Source organism: Euleptes europaea, chromosome 18, assembly GCF_029931775.1.
Source record: "Euleptes europaea isolate rEulEur1 chromosome 18, rEulEur1.hap1, whole genome shotgun sequence".
Classification (NCBI taxonomy): Eukaryota; Metazoa; Chordata; class Lepidosauria; order Squamata; family Sphaerodactylidae; genus Euleptes; species Euleptes europaea.
The window spans coordinates 40,582,129-40,603,374 of NC_079329.1; the positions used below are offsets into that span (position 1 = coordinate 40,582,129).

At 54.5% G+C, this 21,246-nt stretch overlaps 1 protein-coding gene across 1 annotated transcript; it reads left to right on the top strand.

Moving 5' to 3' along the window:
• The first annotated feature begins 1,843 nt into the window (after positions 1–1,843).
• On the top strand, positions 1,844–21,169 carry PLEKHH3 (pleckstrin homology, MyTH4 and FERM domain containing H3). Its single transcript, XM_056863828.1, has 12 exons — positions 1,844–1,999; positions 7,885–7,943; positions 11,914–12,002; positions 12,500–12,694; positions 13,732–13,889; positions 14,917–15,040; positions 15,209–15,506; positions 16,010–16,205; positions 16,540–16,667; positions 18,765–18,882; positions 19,672–19,854; positions 21,113–21,169. Exons 1-12 carry the CDS (start codon positions 1,844–1,846, stop codon positions 21,167–21,169), a joined length of 1,761 nt encoding a protein of 586 aa, XP_056719806.1.
• The last annotated feature ends 77 nt before the right edge of the window (positions 21,170–21,246 follow it).

Here is a 21,246-nt window from a genome sequence, read left to right on the forward strand (position 1 = left end):
GATCTACCTCACAGGGTTGTTGTGAGGATAAAATGGAAGACAGAACAATATAGCTTTAAGTCCCCATTGGGGAGAAACACTGGCTATGATATTGGTTATAAATCTAATTTTGCCTACAGATCATCAAAAGAAAAAGATGATAGCTATTGCTGTTACTTCATCAGGTATTGCCGCAACCCTTTTGGCGAGTGGAAAAACTAATAATTCAGTATTCAAACTACTGTTAAATATTGTGAGTACAGCAGTCAGGGGCAGGGACCTCATAATTGTGTAAAAGAAGCAGGCGCAGTTTTCCTCCCTCTTCCCAGACAAGCTGCGCCTGCCAAAAAGGCCCTCCGCCTCTCCTCCATTTGCACAGCCTGTGCCTCTCAATATTACTCTTGATAGCCGTGTGTTTAATTTTGCAATTTTATATTTACATAGTTATATATGTCTACCAGTATAGGATATACTTCTTACATATGAAGTGGGCTCTAGTTCACAAAAAGTTCACATCACAATAATAGCCCAAGGCTAGACTGATCTTGTCAGATCTCACAAGCTAAGCAGGCAAGTGCCTGACAGGCAACGGTGGCAAATCACCACTGGACGTCTTGCCTCGAAGCCCCACCAGGGGTTGCCGTAAAAGTCAGCTGAGACGACGTGACGGCTCAAAAAGAAAAAAGTAAACCGGTAAGAAATCTGTTTCCGTTTACCCCTGTAACTTTACCTAGAACCAAAGGAGGGGCAAAGGGAGGAGAGGAGAATGGTGTGAACCGCTTTGGGTCCCCACTGGGGCGAAAGGTGGGCTATAAATAAAGTAAGTACACACAGAGTAAATTGGGGATTGATTTCACTAACTTTGAAAAGATTACCTTCATTTGCCATGGAGCAAAGAAGCCTTAATAAAGGGCTATTAGATCTCCCACTAACACTATAATGATAGCAACCCTGCCCCGGAACTGGGAGTTGTAACTGCTGTTCCACTAAAACAGACTAATGTCCCATTACGGAGCACGTCAGGGGTGGAGGAAGCAACCTTTTAGCGGGTTGTTAAATCATGGGTATTATTAACCCCCCCTTCTGTTCATAATATTAACAAAGGTTTGCCACTATACTACTAGTATGTACATTCTAAGCTGTCAAACAGGATAGGAATAAGAAGGAGCTGAGACCAAGCCTTGAAACGAAGGGGGGCACGCGAAAATTAGGTGGCGGGAGAGAGGAATGAACGGGGAAGGTGTGCGAAAGGGTGCTGCAACACTAACTGCCGCTTGGCAAGATCTGGCTGGGCAGCAAAACCATGGAGCTGGGCGCAAAGGGAAGGCGGGGGCAGGGCGGGCTGCTGGACACACCCGCCTCCTCGGCGGGCCCTAGGCGGGCCATGAACTGTAGCAGACCGCCGCGCCCCCCCCCCCGTCCCGAGTCCCGCAGGCCGGCCTCGGTCTCGCGGAGAGGCCACGATGCCCCCCCCCCCCGCGTCCACCGCGCCGTCAGGAGCGAGCTGTGCGCCGGAGGCGGCCGGGGCCCCCGATGCTGCTGCTGCTGCTGCTTTCGGTGTCCCGCTAACTCTGGAGCGAAGGCGCTCGTGGCGGGGGCTTTTGGCCGCGCGCCCCTCCGCGGGGCTTGGCGCGCCCTGCTGCGCCCCCTGGGCGGCGGGCAGAGCCGCAAGAGCGGGCAGGGCGCGGCCCCCCGCCCCGCCCCGCCCCGCGGAGGCGCCCCTCCGCCCCGCAGAAGGCGGCACCGCCCCCGGCCCGGCCCGGGCGCGCAGAGCCGGCGCCGCGCCAGCCAGATCGCCGCGAGCCAGCACCCGACGGACGGACGGCGGGACGGCGGGGGACGGCGGGGGGCGGCGGGGCTCCGGATGCCGTTCCCGGGCGGCTGGTGGTGGCTGGTGTGCTGCAGGCAGGGGGGCTTCACCTTGCTCCGGCGCGACTATGGCGAGGCTGGGCGCGGCGCGGCGGACGGCGAGGAGCCCGACGCAGAGGCCTTGGAGCTGCGCGGGGGCGGCGGCGGCCAGGTGAGCGGGGCTGCGCTGGGGCCGGGGCCGGGCTCCTTCGGGCCGCCGGCTGGCTGGCTGGCTGGCTGGCTGGCTGGCGCGCGGGGCGGAGGGCCGGGCGGGCGGGCGGGCGCCCGTCGAGGGAGGGGAGTGGGGGGCGCCTGGGCCGGGCTCCGCCGCCCGCCCTGCCTGCCTGCCGGCCGGGAAGCGAGGGGCCCCTTTCCGCCGCGGCTGGCGGGCTCTCCGGGCGGCGCGGGCTGGCGGGGGGCCGGCGCGCCCGTGTGCCGCGCCAGAGAGGGTGGCCCGCCCGCCCGCTCGCCGGCCGCCCTTCCTTGCCTCCTTCGCGGGCTGCGTCCGGCTGCGGGTCTGGGGCGGCCGCCCGGTGCCGGGCCTCCTGCTGCGGCTCCCGCGGCCGGCGCCAGACTCAGCGCAGGGGACGGGACGGGACGGGACGGGGCCTGTCGGGGCGGCGGGCGGGCGGGCGGGCGGGCGGGGGGGGGCCTGGCTGGGCGCGCCGTCCGCCGGCGTCTCCCACGGGCTGCGGTTGGCTTGGTGCGAGGGGGGCCGGGCGGGCCGGGCGGGCCTTCTGCCGGCCGGGGGGAGGCGGGCTGGGCCGCGCAGCCTGGGGGGAGGGCGAGGGGCCCTTCGCCCCCTCCCGTGGGGGGAGGCACCTCTGGAGCAGGGATGCGCGGGCACGCCCGGCAAAGCCCAGGGGGGCAGAGAGCTGCCCTCTCCCCCCCCCCCGGTGCCCTTGGGATCCACCCCAAGAGGAGGAGGAGGAAGAGAGTTGGTTCCTCTACCCTTTAGGAAAGAATCAAACCGGCTTACAGTCACCTTCCCTTCCCCTCCCCTCCCCACAACAGACACCCTGGGAGGGAGGGGAGGCTGAGAGAGTGTGACTAGCCCAAGGTCACCCAGCTGGCTTCGTGTGCAAGAGTGGGGAAACAAACCCGGTTCTCCAGCACTTAGCCTCGGCACCACACTGGCTGTCTTGCAGGATGACAGCCTGCAGTGATTCAGGGTGCAATTCTTGGCATCCCTTTCCCACTGGGATGCAGGACCCCTTGTTAGGAGGGGAAGATGTATTCCCTTGTTGACCCCCCACCCCTCAACGGTTTCCACTAGCCCAGGTTGCCGGGTTCAGGCTAGGAGGGCTCCTGACTCATGTTCACACAACAGGAAGCCACAGGTAGGCTCAAGAGGGGAGGAGATCCCAAAGGATCCTGCTAGGAAAGGCAGAAGCCTGCTGGCTGTAGCAAAGGCACCATCAGCCCGCCCAGCTGCCCGGGAAAGGGCTTGATGTGGCAGCTTTTAACCCCTGGCATTTTGGGAGCTCCACCAATGGTGGCTGAAGGGTGTCACAACAAGCTGTGCCCATCTTGGTAAGGGGCAGCGCTTGCCTTTCTAGCTGCGCACTTACTGCACGGTGGTTTCTCTTGATGCCACATGGGGAGGGTGAAGGTGCTGAGATTAGAGCCGCTTGCTGCGAGAGTCCTGCCTGGGGTGCATCTCATGAGCCCCCCCCCGTCTCAGAGCCTTCTGAAAGGATCCTGAATGGACAGCGGCTGCACATTGCATTCTGTTTTAGGAAGACCGTGGGAGACAGGCCTACAATTCTGGTGGATCCCTTGTGATCCACCTTGAGTCCCTGCGATACAGGCAGACTGTAAATGGAAATAAAATTTTACGAATGCATAAATGAAGTGGCCAAGAGTTTTTGTTCTGCACCCCTTGTTGATAACAGGCTTAAGGCTCTCTGGCATTCCCATAGGCAGTGGCTGCCAGTTAGGACAGGACAGTGTCACTGCCTTGTCCCGCAGAAGTTGGCAGCTTGTGTCTGGGACAAGGAAGCACAAGTCCTGAGAGGCCTTCCTCTTTCCCTTCGCCTAGCCCTGTCGTGACTTCTTTAGCCTTTGGATGGCAGGAGGCTTTCAGTTTGGGGCCACTTCTGCTGCCGGTTTTTTCGTGGTTGGTCTCTTCTGCTCTTTATTCTTTAGTGCTGTTTTAATTGTTTGCTCTAACTGGCTTTGAAGGCTGATGGTGATTTTTGCTTGTAATAGTTTTATGATGGTTTTATTATGTTGTGAACCACCTTGGGGTGAATGTGGAGAAGGCAGTAAGGGAACATTTCAAAAGTTTTGTTATCCTGCTTTTGCCAGATCCTGGCTGTCGTGGGATTTCCCACCTCACCCACTGTACTGAATGAGGGTAAATGACAGCAAGTGGATCCCAGCTGTATGGGTGGTAATTAAGGTGCTCTTTGGGGCTTTAACATATGTAACCATTGGTCCATCAAGGTCAGTCCTGTCTACTCAGACTAGCCGTGGTGGGTCTCAGGTTGAGGTCTCTCACACCCCCTACAACATAATCCTTTTAGTTGGAGATGCTGGGAACCTTCTGCATGCCAAGCAGGGGCTCTGCTGCGAAACCACATCCCCTTTCTCAGACAACTGTGGGGCTGAAACCCAGCAGAAAAAATGGAAGCGTTCTTAGGGGGCAGGAGGAAGTGCCACATCTTCATTTCCAGTTTCAGCCTCATGTGGCTGTGTGGCCGCCTGGCAGGGCTTCTGCAGGTCCTCTGCCTGCCATGTCTTTTGGCAAGCTGTATTCTTCCTCTGGGGATGACCAGTGGTGGTCCTCTGCTAGCTCAACCTCACTGCCAGCGTGCTGGGCAAACAGTGCCAGAGAGGTGCCCATGGGGCTTGCATCACTGAGCCATTAGAGTAGGGGTCCCAAACACGGTGCCCAAGGGGTACCATAGTGCCCACTAACAGCTTTTCTGGCACCTACCAAGTGTTTTTAGGAAGTGCGTGGGGCCAGGTAGGGCTTTTGTTGAGCAAGCTTTCTGATTTACTGTTGGAGATTTGATTGGCTGTGCAGATTTTTTTCAATGTTGCTTTGGCAGCTGCCACCACCACTGCACAATGATCCTCACTGCGTTACTGACGTTAAGCTGTGGAAATGACTTTGTGGCTGGTTCCGCCTCCTGCGGCAGCCATTTTAGTTGGTGTGCCCACAGTGCTGTGTCAGAATTCCAAATGTGCCCCCAGGCTCACAAAGGCTGGGGACCCTGGGCTAGAGGCAAAGCTTCTCATCCCCTGCCTGGGGTCTGCTCAGACCTTGTTTTTAATGTGGCCCAGAAGTGCCGGCTGTGCAACTGCAGCTCCCCCACCCCACCCCGGTGCTTAATTTCTAAACTGGGAGATGCTGGGGCTTAGCCCTGCCTGGAATGGATAGCTTAGATGAAGTAGGGACTTGGTTATGGTTATGCAGTTGGGAGCATTTCATTTTTTTTCCATTTCATTAACCTTTATTGGCATACCAAAAGACAGAGGTAAAAAAACAACAACAATATACCTCCAAAGGGCAACACATATAAGTTACAAGTCGGGTTAATAAAACTTTTCTTGTTCTTTAAGAACTCCTGTAAGAAATTCAGCCACGGTAGCCGTAATTTTAGGATCATGATCACTCAGAAGAAATTTGCATTTCACTTCATTGCTTAGCCCTGCCTGGAATGGATAGCTTAGATGAAGTAGGGACTTGGTTATGGTTATTCAGTTGGGAGCAAGTCCTTCTTCCTCCATCCTGGGGTGGAGTCCTGACACTCAGGACAGATTGAGAGACTCAGCTCAATTGACCCAGCTCAATTTAAGCCCTGGACTCCTTGCCTAATCAAAGGGGCACTAAGTCATCCATGGCTCTTTAGCCCCCCTCAGCCAGAGACCTAGAGAGAGATGTAAAATGTCTGGAAATTTTAAAGCCATGAGAAAGAACCCCTCCTGTCTTTCAAGAAACAGAAATTTGGGGGAATGGTGAAATAATGTGCTTATAAAATTGTACTATTCGGCATATTTATAGAATTTAAAAGTATAAATATAGGTAAGAAAAATTGCAAGTGTACCTAGTACTTGAAGAGGAGTAGCAAAAAGCTGCAACCTATAGCACATGTATCTTTAATTTTCGCCATCTATAGGAAAAAATAAAAGCTGACTAGTATTATTTGGAGGAGCCCCGTGGCGCAGAGGGGTAAGCTGCAGTACTGCAGTCAAAAGCTTTGCTCATCACCTGAGTTCGATCCCGACAGAAGTCGGTTTCAGGTAGCCTGCTCAAGATTGACTCAGCCTTCCATCCTTCCGAGGTCGGTAAAATGAGTACCCAGCTTGCTGGGGGTAAAGGGAAGAGGACTGGGGAAGGCACTGGCAAACCAACCCGTAAACAAAGTCTGCCTAGGAAACGTCGGGATCTGACGTCACCCCATGGGTCAGTCATAACCCGGTGCTTGCACAGGGGACCTTTACCTTTACCGTAGTATTATTTAGACAGAAACTCTCTTATAGAGTCACAGTTAGAGACTGCTGGCATGCTTGGATACTTAATGAAAACTTTATAACATTGAAAATAGTGAACTCTTGAACACTGTACTATTAAAACACATTATTCTTTGGAGGGGGGAATGGGACCCCCCAAATTTCGATTCCCCCCCCCCCACGACTTCACATCTCTACTTTCACGAGAAGCACTTTTTGTTTCCTGCCCCACCATATATCAGCAAGCGAGTCAGACCCGTGGGCTCTCTCAGAAGGGCATCTCTTTCAAAAAGTAAGAAAAGGGTTAATCAAATTCTGAAGCAAAGTTTCAAACCCAGTCAAAATCAGCTGGATTTTGGGGGGCCTGTAATGCATATTTTGATTGCCAAATAATTTTACAACTTGAATTTTTAAGGTTTCCTCTCAAGACTAATTTCCAAAACTTTTTGGCAGACTATTAAGAGAATGAGAATGTACGTGCATTGTTTTTCTAAACAGGGCAGCAGACTTCATTCAGAGTGAGGTAAAAAATAGAGTTAGGAGAACCAAGATTACGGTTTTTCAAAACAGGGCAAGGAAATGTCGCTTGAGATCTGTTTTCACGTCCCTCTTAGCTTCGTTCCTGGCAGCCGCCACCAACAGAATGTGGAAAGATTATTTCAGTCTCCCTCCCACTGCCCTGGCAGGATTGTGACAACCGGTGCCAGCTTGTGCCTGGGTTTAGAGCAGGTGTTCTAATGCCACAGGTCATTTGGTGCCTGTTCATTACTCAGTACCTGTGGCAAACCACCCCCGCCCCACCCACCCCGCTCAGAGGGCCTTTGTATTGAGACTCTCCTTCTCCCCCCCCCCCGCAAACAAGGCCTGCCTGGTTTTGACTTGGGGTGGGGGGGTGGGGGAGGCCAGTGCAGGGGAATTGGGTCCGTTCGCTCTGCACCAGTTGCCCTTAACTACATAGCCGAACGTTTGTGAGGCTGGTGAGCCCCCTTGACAGGCAGTTCAGGGCTTGGGGTGTTTTTCTTGCCATCTGCTGGGGGGGCAGGGGGGGGCCCTGTCCTCGCAGCAGGAAGCCTCCGAGAGAAGAGGACTTTGTTTGCTTGCAACTTACTCAGCAATGCTCTTGTGCAATTCTGCATGGTCTGGAGCTCCACGTTGAGGTCAGCTGAGGATACGGGAGCCTGTTCAGCTGCTACAGCTTGCCTGTGTGTGTGTGTGTGTGTCTGTGTGTGTGTGTGTGTGTGAGAGAGAGAGAGAGAGGTGGCTAGCAAGGCCCTGGACAGGGAGGGGCTCCCAACCTTAATGGATGGCCTGAGAAAGTGGCACATTGACAACTTGTGGCCTTGGGTGGCTGGCAAGAGGTGGGGGTGGGGAGACTGTCTGTAGCCCTGTGAGTTTCTCCTCTTGTTTTTCAGTATAGGAACCGGGGGCATGCGGGGGTGGGGGGAGCATGTCCCTCAACTGCCCGTCTCAACCCCCCCCCAGTGTGTCTCCCGCCCTCCTCCTGCTTCCTTCGAATCAGCTTCTCCGCTGGCCACCTCGGAGTGCCGCTGACATGTTTCTCTCTCTCTCTCTCTCTCCCCCCCCCCCCCGCTTCAGGCACCAGCCTTGCAGGTGAACCGGACTCAGCCCAGCCGGGCCAGCAGCACTTCTGAAAGGTGAGGGTGGGAGAGCAGATGGCACTGCGGGGCAGGGGGGGGCTGGTGTGCTTCTGCCAGTGGCGGGGGGGGGGCAGGCTGCCTGCTGGTGCTCGGTGTCCTTGATGGTTGTTAGCAGCTGCACCTGGTGGGGCCTGGAAAACATTTTCCTGATGAGGGTTTTTTGTTTTTGCCATGGGGAAGAAGAAGAGTTGGTTTTTATATGCTGACTTTCTCTACCACTTAAGGGAGACTCAAACCAGCTTACAATCACCTTCCCTTCCCCTCCCAACAACAAACACCCGGTGAGGTAGCTGGGGCTCAGAGAGGTGTAACTTGCTCAAGGTCACCCAGCTGGCTTCATGTGTAGGAGTGGGGAAACTAACCCGGAGGTGCAGAGTAGCCTCCGTCACTCACGTGGAGGAGTGGGGAATCGAACCCGGTTCTCCAGATCAGAGTCCTCTGCTCCAAACCATCCCTCTTAACCACTACACCACGCTGGAATACACTTGGCCAAATGTGGAATCTAATTTCTGGAGCCAAACAGCCTAGGACTTAGAATCATAGAGTTGTAAGGGACCACCAGGGTCATCTAGTCCAACCCCCTGCACAACGCAGGAAAATCACAACTACCTCCCCCCAACACCCCCAACACCCCCAGTGACCCCCCCCCTCCATGCCCAGAAGATGGCCAAGATGCCCTCCCTCCCATGAACTGCCTAAGGTCATAGAATCAGCATTGCTGACAGACTTGTGTGCCTACAGCTCATCCTTTCGTGTGAAAGTGTTCCCTGTGAACCCAAGGTGCTTCAGGGAGATTGCAGGTGTTGGGATGTACTCTGCACATGTTGTGAGACTCTGTGCAGGGGTTGAGCCCTGGTCTGTTGAGATGTTTTTCTTTCCTGAAGGTTTGGTTGCAAATAGCTGAGAGATAAAGGAGGGAAGGGTTTGTGGGAAGGACTGTGTCTGGCAACCCACACACCTCCCGCCCTGTCTCTGAGCTAATGGGACCCATCTGGACCTAGACTCAGCTTGAGGGGCCTGGAAGCGACTCCTGCCTTTCATCTGTCACCAGAGGAGGCCCGGGAAAGGCGGGCGGTGGTGGAAAGTGTCTTTTGTGAGGTCAGGAGCTCTGAGGTTTCTCCTTTGAGGGACAAATGGACCTGGCCATTTCTCTCAGGGCAAGGGTTTGGGGAAGGCAGGGGGAGAAGTGAGGCCTGGTGGGGGAGCGAAGGGTTCTTCCATCAGGCAAATACACTTGTACTGGAAGCTGTGAACAAAAGACAGGCAATGGTACAGAAGAGATTGAAGGGAAAGGCCAGTTTAAAACAAGATCCAGTCAAGAGAGCAAATCCATCCACTCAGAAATGAGTGCATTCCAAACGGTTGGTAGAAAGGCAAAGTAGGATTAATATAAAATCAGGCCTAGTCTAGGAAAGGGCAGGGTGAAGCAGATCCAATTATTTATTTAGACCCCTTTTATGCCTCCTCTCCAGGAACCTGCCCGAGGTGGCTTACAAAATAAAAATAATAAAAACAAAAATGGGATGATATGAATTAAAATACAACACTGAAAAAGCCCCAGCCCGGCATAAAAACAGACAATAAAACAGACCACACGCAGCTTAAGACAACAGCTTCCAGTGTTCCTAGTGTTAAAAAAGCATCAGGCCTGGGTGATCAGAAACGGTTGGGCCTGGTGCCTAAAAGCAGGTGCCATACGAGCCTCCAGGGGAAGGACAGCCCGCAAGCAAGGTGCCACCGTTGAAGAGACCCTGTCTCCGGTTGCCACCCACCTCAGCTCTGAAGGCACAGAGAGCAGGGCCTGAGAGGCCGCTCTTAACAGGTGGGCTGCACAAGGTGGGGGAGGTGGTCTTTAAGGCCCCCGCCTGGCCCCAAGCCATTTGGGGCTGTAAAGGTAAGAGCCGGCACTTTGAATTGTGCCCAGAAGCAAATGGGCAGCCAGGGCAGATCTTTCAGCACTGGGGTGCTCAAAAATTAGGAAAATATAGAGCTAGAACTGAACTAAGTAACATCTGCGTGGGTTGGGACATGCTAAGATATTATCACCAGTAAAGAGCGAGAAACCCCAAGTCCTTTTTTGGACCTGGAAGAATAGTATTAAACTTCTGGACGAATTGCATAAAAGAGGGGAGGGCTTCAGATCAGAAGCTGCCTGCCTGGGCCTGCTCGCACCCTGCATCTCTCCACTTAGGCTGACCGGAAGCGGAGGAGCCTGGGGAAAAGGGCCAAGGGAGTTGTGTGCCTTCCATCCTCCTTAGAAGGGACCTCAGGAAGTGAAGATCTAGGGGACCGGACTCAGAGGAGCCCTGGCCGGGCATGGAATGAGCCGGGAATCTGCGTGTTTTCCCTCTCTCCCCTCCGACGAAGCAGAGCCCACTGACGTTTCTCTCAGACCGTCTAGCCAACATCCTCCCTCCATTTCCCAGCTCTTTCATTTCCCACATTCTTGGCAACGTTTCTGTATAAACAGCATTTTAGCCCAAGGTCAGTGAGTCAAGTTCTCACCACCCTGGAGGGAATAGGGTCAGGGTCTGTGCCTCTCCTCCAGGAGCAAGAAGTTGGGAGGGAGGCTGGAATGGGATCCAGCGGGGCAGGGGAAGTAGCGGTCCCGGATTCTCCAGCTGGGGGTCTTGGAAACTCTAGATCTGCGCAGCGCTCACGGAGACCCACCTTTGCAATTACCACCTGCCCAAAGAGCCGCATGGCTGGCTCCTGCCCGCCCTGGGGGCCATCCCACCACCCGCGCACACACTCGGTGCCATAAAATGTAGCTGTTAATATTAAATATCCAATGATAACCTTTTAAATTACCAGATGATCTCTGAGTGTGTCTGTCTCTCCCCACCACTGCTGAACCTTAGCCTTCGCCCTTGAGTGCCTGGAGTGAGGGGAAGGGCTTCTCTCTCGGCCTCCCTGCTGCCTCCTCTGCACGAGGCACAGCAGGTCAGACAAGAGAGCGCTGTGGGAAAAGGGGGGTAAACCCACCCCCACCACTCCAGTGTGGCCAGCTTGTTCTTGTGGGTGGCTGCCGTGGTGGTGGTTTTACTCTCTCTTCTCTGCCATTAGCCTGCCCTCCTGCCAGTGCTGGGATGAGAATGGGAAGGTTGCTAGAGGGGAGAGGCCCTTGACTTCCTTGCCAGGCACAGGGCCTGCAGCTCAGGAAGGCTCACAGCTTACCTGTCCTCCAGTCCCTCCAGCAGTGACTGTTTTAAGGAGAGAATCACCTGCCACCTGCAAGCGCCACCTGGCAGCGACCTGGTCTACTTTTCTGGAACACAGGAAGAGTGAGCCACAAGTGGCATGCCAATGGGGCACTGAGTATCACTGCTCTAGAAGGGGTGCAGAAAAACGGCACTGCCAGTCAATAACCGATTAAGCTGAACTACTGCAATGGACTCTGCCTGCTGCCTTTGAAGGCTGCCCAGAAGCTTCAACTGGTTCAAACTGTAGCAGCAAGATTACTGCCTAGTAAAAATGGCAGAGTCCATATTTAATCTGTGCTCTACAGGAGCGATATTTTCCAGCTTGCTTCTGGGTTCAGTGCAGAGTGCTGCTTAAGTCCTTTGAAAGCCGGTGTGGTCCTGTGACCAGAGCATTTGCAGGAACCTGCCCAGCGACAGCAGTTATCCTCTGACACCCTACTTTCTGCATCACCATTATCTGAAACAAGTTAGGTGACCTCGTGAGACAGGACTACTTCTGTGGTGGCAGCTTAATCGTGGAATACCCTCCCCTCGGGAGTTGGGCTGGTGCCAAGTGTGCTAAGTTTTCAGAGCCAGCAAAAGGTATATTTGTTTACCTAAGATTTGTAGTTTCTAATTTATTGATTATTTTATGTTGGTGTTTTTATAGTCTGTAGGCCACCTTGAGTGGCTTTTTGGAGGCAGGGCAGGGGGAGAAAGATTAAAAGACACCCCCCCCCCCCGCTGATGTCTTCCCTCCCCCTCAAGCATTCTGTCGCCTTCAGGTCCTTGACAATGGCCGACGAAACATGCAGCCTTATCCCAGAGAAGAAATGCCGGCAGGTGCAAGATGATGCAGACCCTATTATGAAAGGTGGGCCTTTGTGCACACGGTGCTGCTCCCCAGTTAGAGCCAGGAATCCTGGGTTTTATTTCTACCTCTGAAAGTGGGAGCTGAGGCTACAAAATGACGCCTCCCCTCACTCATCCGATGCTGCCAGGGACTTTCCAGAGGTTTTCCCGTGGCAACTCTGGGTAGTGGCCACATCGTGGGTGCTTAAGTAAGGTGGAAAGTGAGATTCCAGGTTCTGAGCTGTGTAGCCTTTACTGCAAGGATTCAAGGCAAGCGCACAGTCTCTGGAAGAGGCAGCCTGGTGTGTTCTTCAGGGCCTGTGTAAGATGCTGGCCAGCTGGTTGCATTCCTGGTTTCCTTTAGCAACCAGGACACAACCTCTGAGCCATGCCCTGGACTGCAGCTCATAGCCCACGACCACCTGTTTTTTCTGGAGAAAAGTCCCAGCACCTAGTCCTGGTGGCTGCTGAGTGTGAGAGTCGGGGTCCCTCTTCACCACCTTCTGTTCCTCTCCCCAGGCTGGCTGCAGCGGGAGGTGCGGGGGGGTAGGAAGGCCCCGTGGTGGCGCCCCCGCAAGTACTGGTTTGTGCTGTCCCAGGAGTCGCTGGACTGCTACAGCGGGTGTGAGGCGGGGGCCCCGCGCCTCGGCTCCCTGGTCCTGACCAGCCTCTGCTCCGTGCTGTGGCCCGACAAGCAGACCTACAAGGAGACAGGTAAGGGGTGCTTCGCAGAGGAGTGGGAGCGCAGGAGGGATCCTTGGCTCTCTGGCTTGGATGTCTTGAACTTCTCACATCTCTGTGGTTTGTGTGGGGTGCCTGCAGCATCGCTCCCCCTCCCCCCACCAGTGTTTTTGTGAGATGCACAGGCGGGGCAAAGTGAGGCTTGAGGCGGGCTGTGATCAAGGGGGAGACGGTGCTGTCCATCTTCTTGCTCTGTCTGTAGCACTAACGACTCTTAGATCACGAATGTCCGAAAATATGCCCACTCACTCCGCCAGTATGTTCCCCACTTAAAATGGGTTTGTCAATATTACCCGGAAAGATGCAGCAATATTTTAGTACACTTCAGGAACCTCTTCAACGGAGAGCATATTTATGCCAGCTCGACTCAATTCCTTTCCATACAAGGTTTTATATGGGAGATTTACTCCCTTTAACAAGAGGTTATGTGTCCATGCGGAACGGGCCAGCCAGACGCCCTACATCACATTATCTTAGATTGTCGTTTACATGAAGAACCCCTTAAAAAAATTATATTACCCTTAATCAGCAAATGGCTGACCCCTTATAGAACATCCACTTGCCAATTTTTGCTGAACGACATTGCAATTGATGTTACGGTGAAGGTGGCGGAGTTTTTGGCAAAAGTTGTTAAGGTTAAGATTCACTCAGTTTTAATCTAGATATGTATTATCTGTTTATCTCTGACCTTGTGACCATCAATTTTATGCCAATAAAAGTTATCTGATTCTGTAGCGCTAATTGCAGCTGGAGGGATTAGGTGGGAGAAATGGCCCAGGAGGAAAGGGTTAATGGCCACTTCAAGGCTGCTGCTGGGGGGTGGCTAATTGGCCCCTTTCCTGCTCCTGTCGCACCACAGCCAGTTTTAGCCTCAGCAGGGAGAGAGACACGTGGATCCCGTGGCCTGCCACTAATATCCTTATGGCTGGTAGGACTGTGGGGATGGATTCCAGGGGAATCGAAGGCTTCTGTTCCGCCCTGTTTGCACGCCCCTCTCCCCACTCCTGCAGGATTCTGGGCAGTGACGGTTTTTGGCAGGAAGCACTGCTACCGGCTGTACATGGAGCACCTACACGAGGCCGTCCGTTGGGTGTGCGCTCTGCAGAAGGTCATCACCAGCCAGGCCCCTGTGCAGACACCCACGCAGCTGTTTATGTCGGACCTGGAGGTAAGGGGTCCAGGGAACCAGCATGGCTGGGGAAGAGAATTGGGGTGGGGGGAACTGTCCTCGGCTCACTAGCATCAATTCAGCTGGTGATAAAAGAAACTGAGGAGTACTAAAAGATGATGGAGTTTTGCAAGAATGGGTAATGCACGGATAGACAGCCTCCTGGGTTGGGGGAAGGAAGCCCCCCACCCCCAAGCCTGCCCTAGAGGTCCAGTGTGCCTCATCCCAGACGGGAAGGTGCAGGCTGTGGATGAGGGGAAAGCATTCTGCACGCTCTTCCAGTGTTCAGGACTCTGCTCTCTGGGCCCCAGCCCTCTTTGGGAAACTGCAGGGGGCGTGTGGTTGGCTTCTCTTTTGGGTTTGTATTTTCCCCTTACTGCTTTCATTGTGGCTTAGATGGATTTTTTCACAGTTAGATTTTTATAGTTGAATGATGAGAGCTGCATGAGGGAGGGAACCGCTTATTGAAAGGACGGCACACAAATTAAGCTTATTGAAAGGACGGCACACAAATTAAGTAACAGTCGCAGGGCCAGTAGTGGGCCGGGCACTTCCAAAATTTTAAATGGGGGGAGTCCTGTCAAGAGGGCGTCCAGGGCAGCCTTGCCTGCCTTCTGAAGCCCACCCACACTTGGCCAGCCATCTCTAGAAGCAACAAGAAACAACAAGACGATGGCCGTCCTCCCCAAACTTCCTGGAATCATAGAATTGGAAGGGACCACCAGGGTCATCTAGTCAAACCCCCTGCATAATACAGGAAACTCACAACTACCTCCCCCACATACCCCCAGTGCCCAGAAGATGGCCAAGGTACCCTCCCTCTCATGAACTGCCTAGGTTCATAGAATCATCATTGCTGACAGATGGCCATCTAGCCTCTGCTAGAGGCCATCTGTAGGGAGACCCTGCCTTACAGGCGAGGACTGGATCTCTAGGAATCCTGCACAAGGGTGTTGAGCTGCTGGACAGGGAGCTGAATGGAGGAGCTCTTAATTGCCGTCCCCCCCCCTCTGTTTTTCTCACCCAGGAGAACCACAGTAGCCCAGAAATCCTGGATCAGATGTACCATAATAACCCTATCCTCCGTTACACGGCTGGCCCCATCTATGCCCCGCTGTTGCCATTCCCTTATGGAGTTGGCGAAAATGCAGGTGAGTGGCCATTCCCAGTACGCTCCTTGCATTCTTGGCTCTACCATCCCCCCCCCCCCGCTGTTCTTCTTATGGGGCTGGAAATGGGAGCACAGAACTGGGGAGGGGCCCGGGGTCTAGGTACATGGGATCTGGGCTAATGGCTCCTTTCTCCTCCCCGTTCTGCAGATGGCAGCAGCCACGGCTATGCAGCACTTCGCGACGAAGCTGTTAAACTGTTCCACTCGCTGCAGCAGATGGAGGGGGTGAGGGAGCCAGCCTTCCTCATGCAGGGGGTGCTGCAGACCTGCCTCGACCTCCCTCCCCTGGTGGATGAGATCTACTGCCAGCTGGTGAAGCAGACCACAGAGCCGCCTGCGCCGGGGGGCCCCGCCGACCTGCGCTACTGGCAGCTGCTCGCTTGCATGAGCTGCACGTTCCTGCCCTCCCCGCCTGTCCAGTGCTACCTGCAGCTGCACCTCCAGCGGTGAGGAGGAGGGAGGAGTGTGGTGGTGGGGGGAGTCAGGAGGATCCCTGCTGGTCGAAGGCAGGGGTGCTTTCCCTTTCTCCGGAACATGGGGCACAAGGGGAAGCCCTTTGAGCAAGGGGATGGATGATTCTACTGGGGAGCGCTGCCACAAGAGCCCTGGGGAGGCAGGCCCTGAAACAGGAACATCCCAGGCAGCTTCTTCCAGGGCTGAGCAGCCTTCCCTCCCCGCCCCCCCCACCCACGTACACAAAGAAGATACTCCTAGTTACCCAACCTTGGTTTAACAGCAGAGGAAGGCAACTTTGTGCTCCTGCCCTGCTTGAGAAGTCTCCACAGGTCTCTGATGTGGCCACTGCTGCTAGACTGGAAGCTCAGCGGGGTGGAGTGCTGGCCTGCTTTTGGTGTTTCTGGGGGGTGGAACGCTGTGCAGGGGTTCCCATGAGTGGGATGGCGGCCACGGGCCTTGTGTGTCTAAAGGCGGTCTTCCTCTGCCCCAGCAGGACGGAGAACCGGTTCCCTGGCTCAGAGATGGCCCGGTACGGACATTTCATCAGGGAGGCTCTGCGCAAGACCGAAGGGCGGGAGCGTGTACCATCATTGGATGAGATTGCGGGGCTGATGAGACGCCGAGAAGTGGCGTGCACCGCCCCTCCCCCTGGCCACGTGGCCATCACTTCCCACGCCCCAGCGCAGGCGGTGAGCAGAAGGCAAGGGATGACATCTGCCTGGGCCCGGGGAGCCTGACGGGTTGCGAGAAGGGGGGGAGGGGAAGCCCCTCTTTGGAGAGGGAGGAAGGGGAAGAAGGGATGGTGAGAACCCGCTGGGCATCACAGGCCTCCCTCATTGTGGGGTGAGGTACCTACGCTAGTGCACCAGCTGAGTCCCTACAGCTGAACCTACTCCCCACCCCGGCCTCTACTTTCCTGAGCGTGTTTTGACCCTGCCTGTGTCCACTTTGCTGCAGCTCTGAAGGCCCTCCTGCTGGGCGTGGCTGGGCCCCCCCATCACTCGCTTTGTCTCCTCGTCCCAGGTGGCCCGGGAGCTGACGTCACACCTGGGACTGGTATGTAGTCCCAACTCGTTTGCCCTGTGCGAGGAATGTGGGTGGCACGGCTGCCCCCTACCACAGAATGCACTGGTGGCAGATGTCCTCCTCAGGTTTGCAAAGTAAATGTCCCGGGCGATTGACATGGGCGTCTGCTCCAAGGAACGGGGAGGAGGGGCCCAGGAGCTGGGCAAGGATACATTGACTTTAAAGAAGGAACCGGTCCCATGGCTCCATGGCTGCAAATGTTTAGTGCTAGAGGGGGGCGTGAATGTGTGATTGCAGGGGGTGGTGCTGGTGCTGGGAGTACTAAGCTTTGTGGCCCTTCCTGTGGCTATTGGAAGCAGAGTACAGTGTGCAAGTGGTCACACAAGGGGCACATCTGTCTGTCAGTCTGTCCAGGACAGCTTTGCAGTTTTTAAAAATGTGAGAAAAGCCTGCGTGTAACTTTGTTTGATGGGGTAATAGGAAAGAAGGGATGTTGGCCAGTACCATGAGGACATTTTACTTACTGTGAATCCACGTACGTACGTCTGTCCAGAGGGCAGTCTCCACATCTGGGATGGTGCCTCCCGCTGAATGAACAGCTGTGCCAGTGCCCGATTCTTCCGGGGGAAGGGCCTCCCCGAAATAGATTATATAAAGCAGACAAAGAATGCTTTACCCGGGACTTCACCGGCCCTGCCAGTGCCTCTTGGTAAAGCAGCCATGCAGATGTGAAAGTTAAGAATGTAGGGAAGGAAGGCAGAGATGCTGAGATCTGGTGGAAGTGATGCTGTTACATGCACTCTCTTTCAGGGAGTCCCATAGGATAGAGACCCTATGTTGTCATCTTAATTCTCCAGGCCGAGAATTGTGTCTGGCAGGTACGGTGGAATATCTGCTTGGCTTTTGATGAAAACTTGAAGCCCAGCTGTTTGTCTTACAACACAGAGGGGAAAACATGGTGAACTTCAAGGGCCCGGGTGCAGCCAAGACTATGGCCTGGAGTAATTAACGGTGAATGGGACTGTTCTCCATTTATCAACAGCTTCCCTATCTAGGAAAAAACCCCTCCAAACAATAGTGGGTTCCTCATAAAGAGTCCGGAGCGGACCAGAGCCCCACGTGGAGCTCCAAGTGGGTTTGGGACTGCATCCACGTCACATCTAGCATTAATAGATGGAAAGCCTGGCAATGGGGTGTGGGGGTGGGGTGTGGACTGCGGTTCCTGCCATTTAGCAACAGGAAGGTAGCCCAAGCGCCCGCCCGCCCTCCCTCATCAGCAGGCAGCAGAGTGAGGGAAGGCCTCCTCTGGCCTTCACTGCCACCTGGTTAGGTATTGGATAGTCAACCAGAAAGGTCTTGATCCTACACTCAGTTTCCAAGTCTGTATGAGGGGGGGGGGGGGCTAGAAGGAGGTCCAGCACAAACTCCGACTTGAGTCTCAGTGAGAAAGATGGGAGATAAATGAAGTAAGTAAATAAATGCTGTCAGCATTCTTTGTAATCTCCTGTGGGACAGTTGGCACAAACTGGGCTGCTGAGGAGGCAACATTAGATGGCATCAGTTGGGGCATCAGTTGGGACACAACGTCAGGAACCTTTGATGAGGGTGGTTGCCAGTCAGTGCCAAGGAGCTAAGCAGATTGTTTGAGTAGTTCTGCCTAGTGAGAGAGATCCTCCAGAGGAGGTGATCAATTTAAGGGTCAAAAGGGATTGGCACACCACCCAGGTGAAGCCAACCCCATGGAGGAACCCATTAGGCCAAGCGTCTCCCTCCCCAACACTTGTTCTGTGACTAGGGAAGTATGGAGTGAGCAGAGAAAGAAACAAGGAGAGGGGCTGTGGCTTAGTGGCAGAGCCTCTGCTTGGCTTGCAGAAGGTCCCAGGTTGAGTCCCCAGCATCTCCAGTGAAGGATCAGGTAGTAGGTGATGTGAAAGAGCTCAACCTGAGACCATGGAGAGTGGTTGCCAGTTGACTTTGATGAATTCGGTATAAAGCAGCTTCATGTGCTCAAGGACTTTGAGCTCCTCCCAGCCCTTTTGACCTGCTTAAAAGATGGGTGGTTTGGAGACTGAGGGTAGCTTTGCTGTTCAAGCATGGGGAGGCGCTCTCCTGCCTGTGGTGCTGCCCTTCAGAGAAGGGGACACCAGGATCAGTGGGTTGGGCTGGGGTTGGTGGTGGGCATCCCTGCACTGATGGGCCGCCTGTTTGCCTGTCTGCCCTAGCTCAGTTGGGGAAGAGCCGTGGAAGTGCCCTGGTGGACTTTGCTTCAAGCATTATGGATGCCTGGATGTAGACAGCATCCCCCATGACAACCAGGAGTGTGTCCTGCTGCTTGAGCAGGTAAGGGCCATGTGCTGTGAGATGGATCAAGGAGGGAGCCAACAGCATTGTCCTTCCAAGTACCCTCCCCACTCAGTTTTCTGTGCCCTCGTCTGCAGGCCTACAAAGTGGTCCTCCATGGCTGTGTGCCAGCATTGGGAGAACCCCCTGCAACTGCTGGCTGGCAGGCGTGCCCTTGCAGAGCCTGGACGGCAGCCTTTGCTGCCCCAAGGAAAGAGCTGCCCTGGCTCTTCTTGGGGGAGCATCTTCCACTGGACTGTGGGAAGGGGGGGTCCTCTTTAGACAAACAGGCGGAGCAGAAGCAGCATCTGGTGCGAGGGGGGGCACCATGTACAAATAGAAGCAGCCATAAGGCAGGGACTGGTTGGAGGCCTTGACTGCCCATGTAGACCTGGTGGGGGCGTGGTGACTTTGGCTGCGTCTTCTTTGATGCAGCAACTCATCAGGGGAGTCCTCTCACCTGCAATTCTCACTTGCAGGCATGACTTTGAGCTATGAAGGGATATGGGGGGGTTGCAAGAGGGGGTGTTCACAAAAGTCGCCGAGAATGCAAAACTGTACAAGAGAGAGGGTGGGGGGAGAGGGGGAGGGGGGGACTTGGGTATGTCGATGAAGTTTCGGTGTGGACCTTTTGTGTGAAGGAAGGCAGGAATTCCCCTGTCAGGAAAAGGGACCCGTGGGTCTTGCTGCTGGTGTTCTTGGCCTGATCTTGGCATGGCAATAAAATGCCCTTGCGGTGGATGGGTTTTGCAACATTGGCACTTCTTGTCTCCCCCCCCCCCGTCTTAGGGCCAGGACCCCCCACCCTGGTGGCTTGTGCTCCGCTCCAAGGCAGTCTTCCTCTGCAGGTTAGGGGAAGCCGACTCCAGGGATGCTTTTGGCCACCGCAGCATCGTCTCATGGGCTGCAGCCGCTGGGGTCATGCTGCACCTGAGCCTGGGGGATGAGGAGCTGCTCCTGCGCACACCCCAGGTGAGAGGACTGGAGGCCGGCAGTGTCTCACAGGCTCTCAGGGGGTAGAGTGGTATGTCCTCTTTTTGTATGCAAGGAAAACCAACACAGATAACCTCAGTCTGATTTTAATGCTATTATGGAAATTGAGCATATTTGAATAACTACAAGAAATCATCATTCCTACCCTAGTTTTTACTGATTGGTTTCGCTTTTGTACAGACTGGCACCTGCCTGTCAGGCAGGAGGACAGAAAAGGCAGCAGGCACCTCAGGCTAGAGGAAGGGGCTCGGACCTCCCCTCACCATGCTGTTCCCTGCACTACTGCAAGGCCTCCCATAGTACCCATAGCTGGAAACAGGTGGGGACCCAGACCCCTCTGCAACTGGGACATCTTGGGGGATTAAAGAAGAAGAAGAGTTAGCTATTCTCTGCCACTTAAGGGAGAATAAAACCGGCTTACAATCACCTTCTCTTCCCCTCCTCTCCCCACAGCAGACACCCTGTGAGGTAGGTGAGGCTGAGAGAGTGTGACTTGCCCAAGGCCACCCAGCTGGCTTCATGTGTAGGAGTGGGGAAACAAATCCAGTGCACCAGATTAGCCTCCACCGCTCATGTGGAGGAGTGGGGAATCAAACCCGGTTCTCCAGATCAGAGCCCACTGCTCCAAACCACTGCTTTTAATCACTACACCACGCTGGTTCACACCGCCTGCAGTTGCATGGAAGCATGCCACGTTTGTTTCAGGTGTAGTGAAACTGGAAAAGTGGGCGCCCAGCAAGCCTTTGCATTCATGGTTCTACTTACAGAGAGCTGAATAGTTGTTTTTTTTAATGTGAAAGAAGAAAACCACTTGTGCAGAAGGAGGTTTGCCACAAAGAGTCTGAGTTGCACGAAAGTGGGCCGTTGCTGACTATTCTTCACTTTTTAAGACATTTTGGGCCCCCAAAGCCATCAGGAAACTGAATCCCATCACTCAAATCCATTGGCATACTCTGTAAGTGGATATGGCTTCTGCCAGCCCTTGAATACTGATGCTCCTGCCACCTGCTCCCACTATCTCACCCTGCAATATCCATGCTGGTCTCAGCCTGAAGGGCGAAACATTTTGGTTTTTTTTTTAATAGATGAAAGCTGAGATATTTCAAAGGTCCTGTTCATCCCACAATCCACACAGTTCAAGGATACGGAATTCGCAGTGCTAGACTGCTGGCTGTGTGTGTGTGTGTCTGTGGGGGGAGGCTGACCAAGACCTGATGGGTTTCTGCTTCCTTTTCAGGCCAAGGAAATTGTGCAGCTGCTGCTACAGGCTTGCACAGCCGACCAAAAGATGTAGCAGAAGCCATCCAGCATCCCAGTGGCCACGCTCCAAGAAGGCCTGCACCCGCTCCTGGGCTTGTACTGCCTCTTTCT

Coding starts and splice junctions, on each gene's coding strand:
- PLEKHH3 (XM_056863828.1), top strand. CDS start 1,844: ATGCCGTTCCCGGGCGGCTGGTGGTGGCTGGTGTGCTGCAGGCAGGGG. Junction 2,000..7,884: donor GCGGGGGCGGCGGCGGCCAG/GTGAGCGGGGCT, acceptor CCCCCGCTTCAG/GCACCAGCCTTGCAGGTGAA. Junction 13,890..14,916: donor TGTTTATGTCGGACCTGGAG/GTAAGGGGTCCA, acceptor TTTCTCACCCAG/GAGAACCACAGTAGCCCAGA.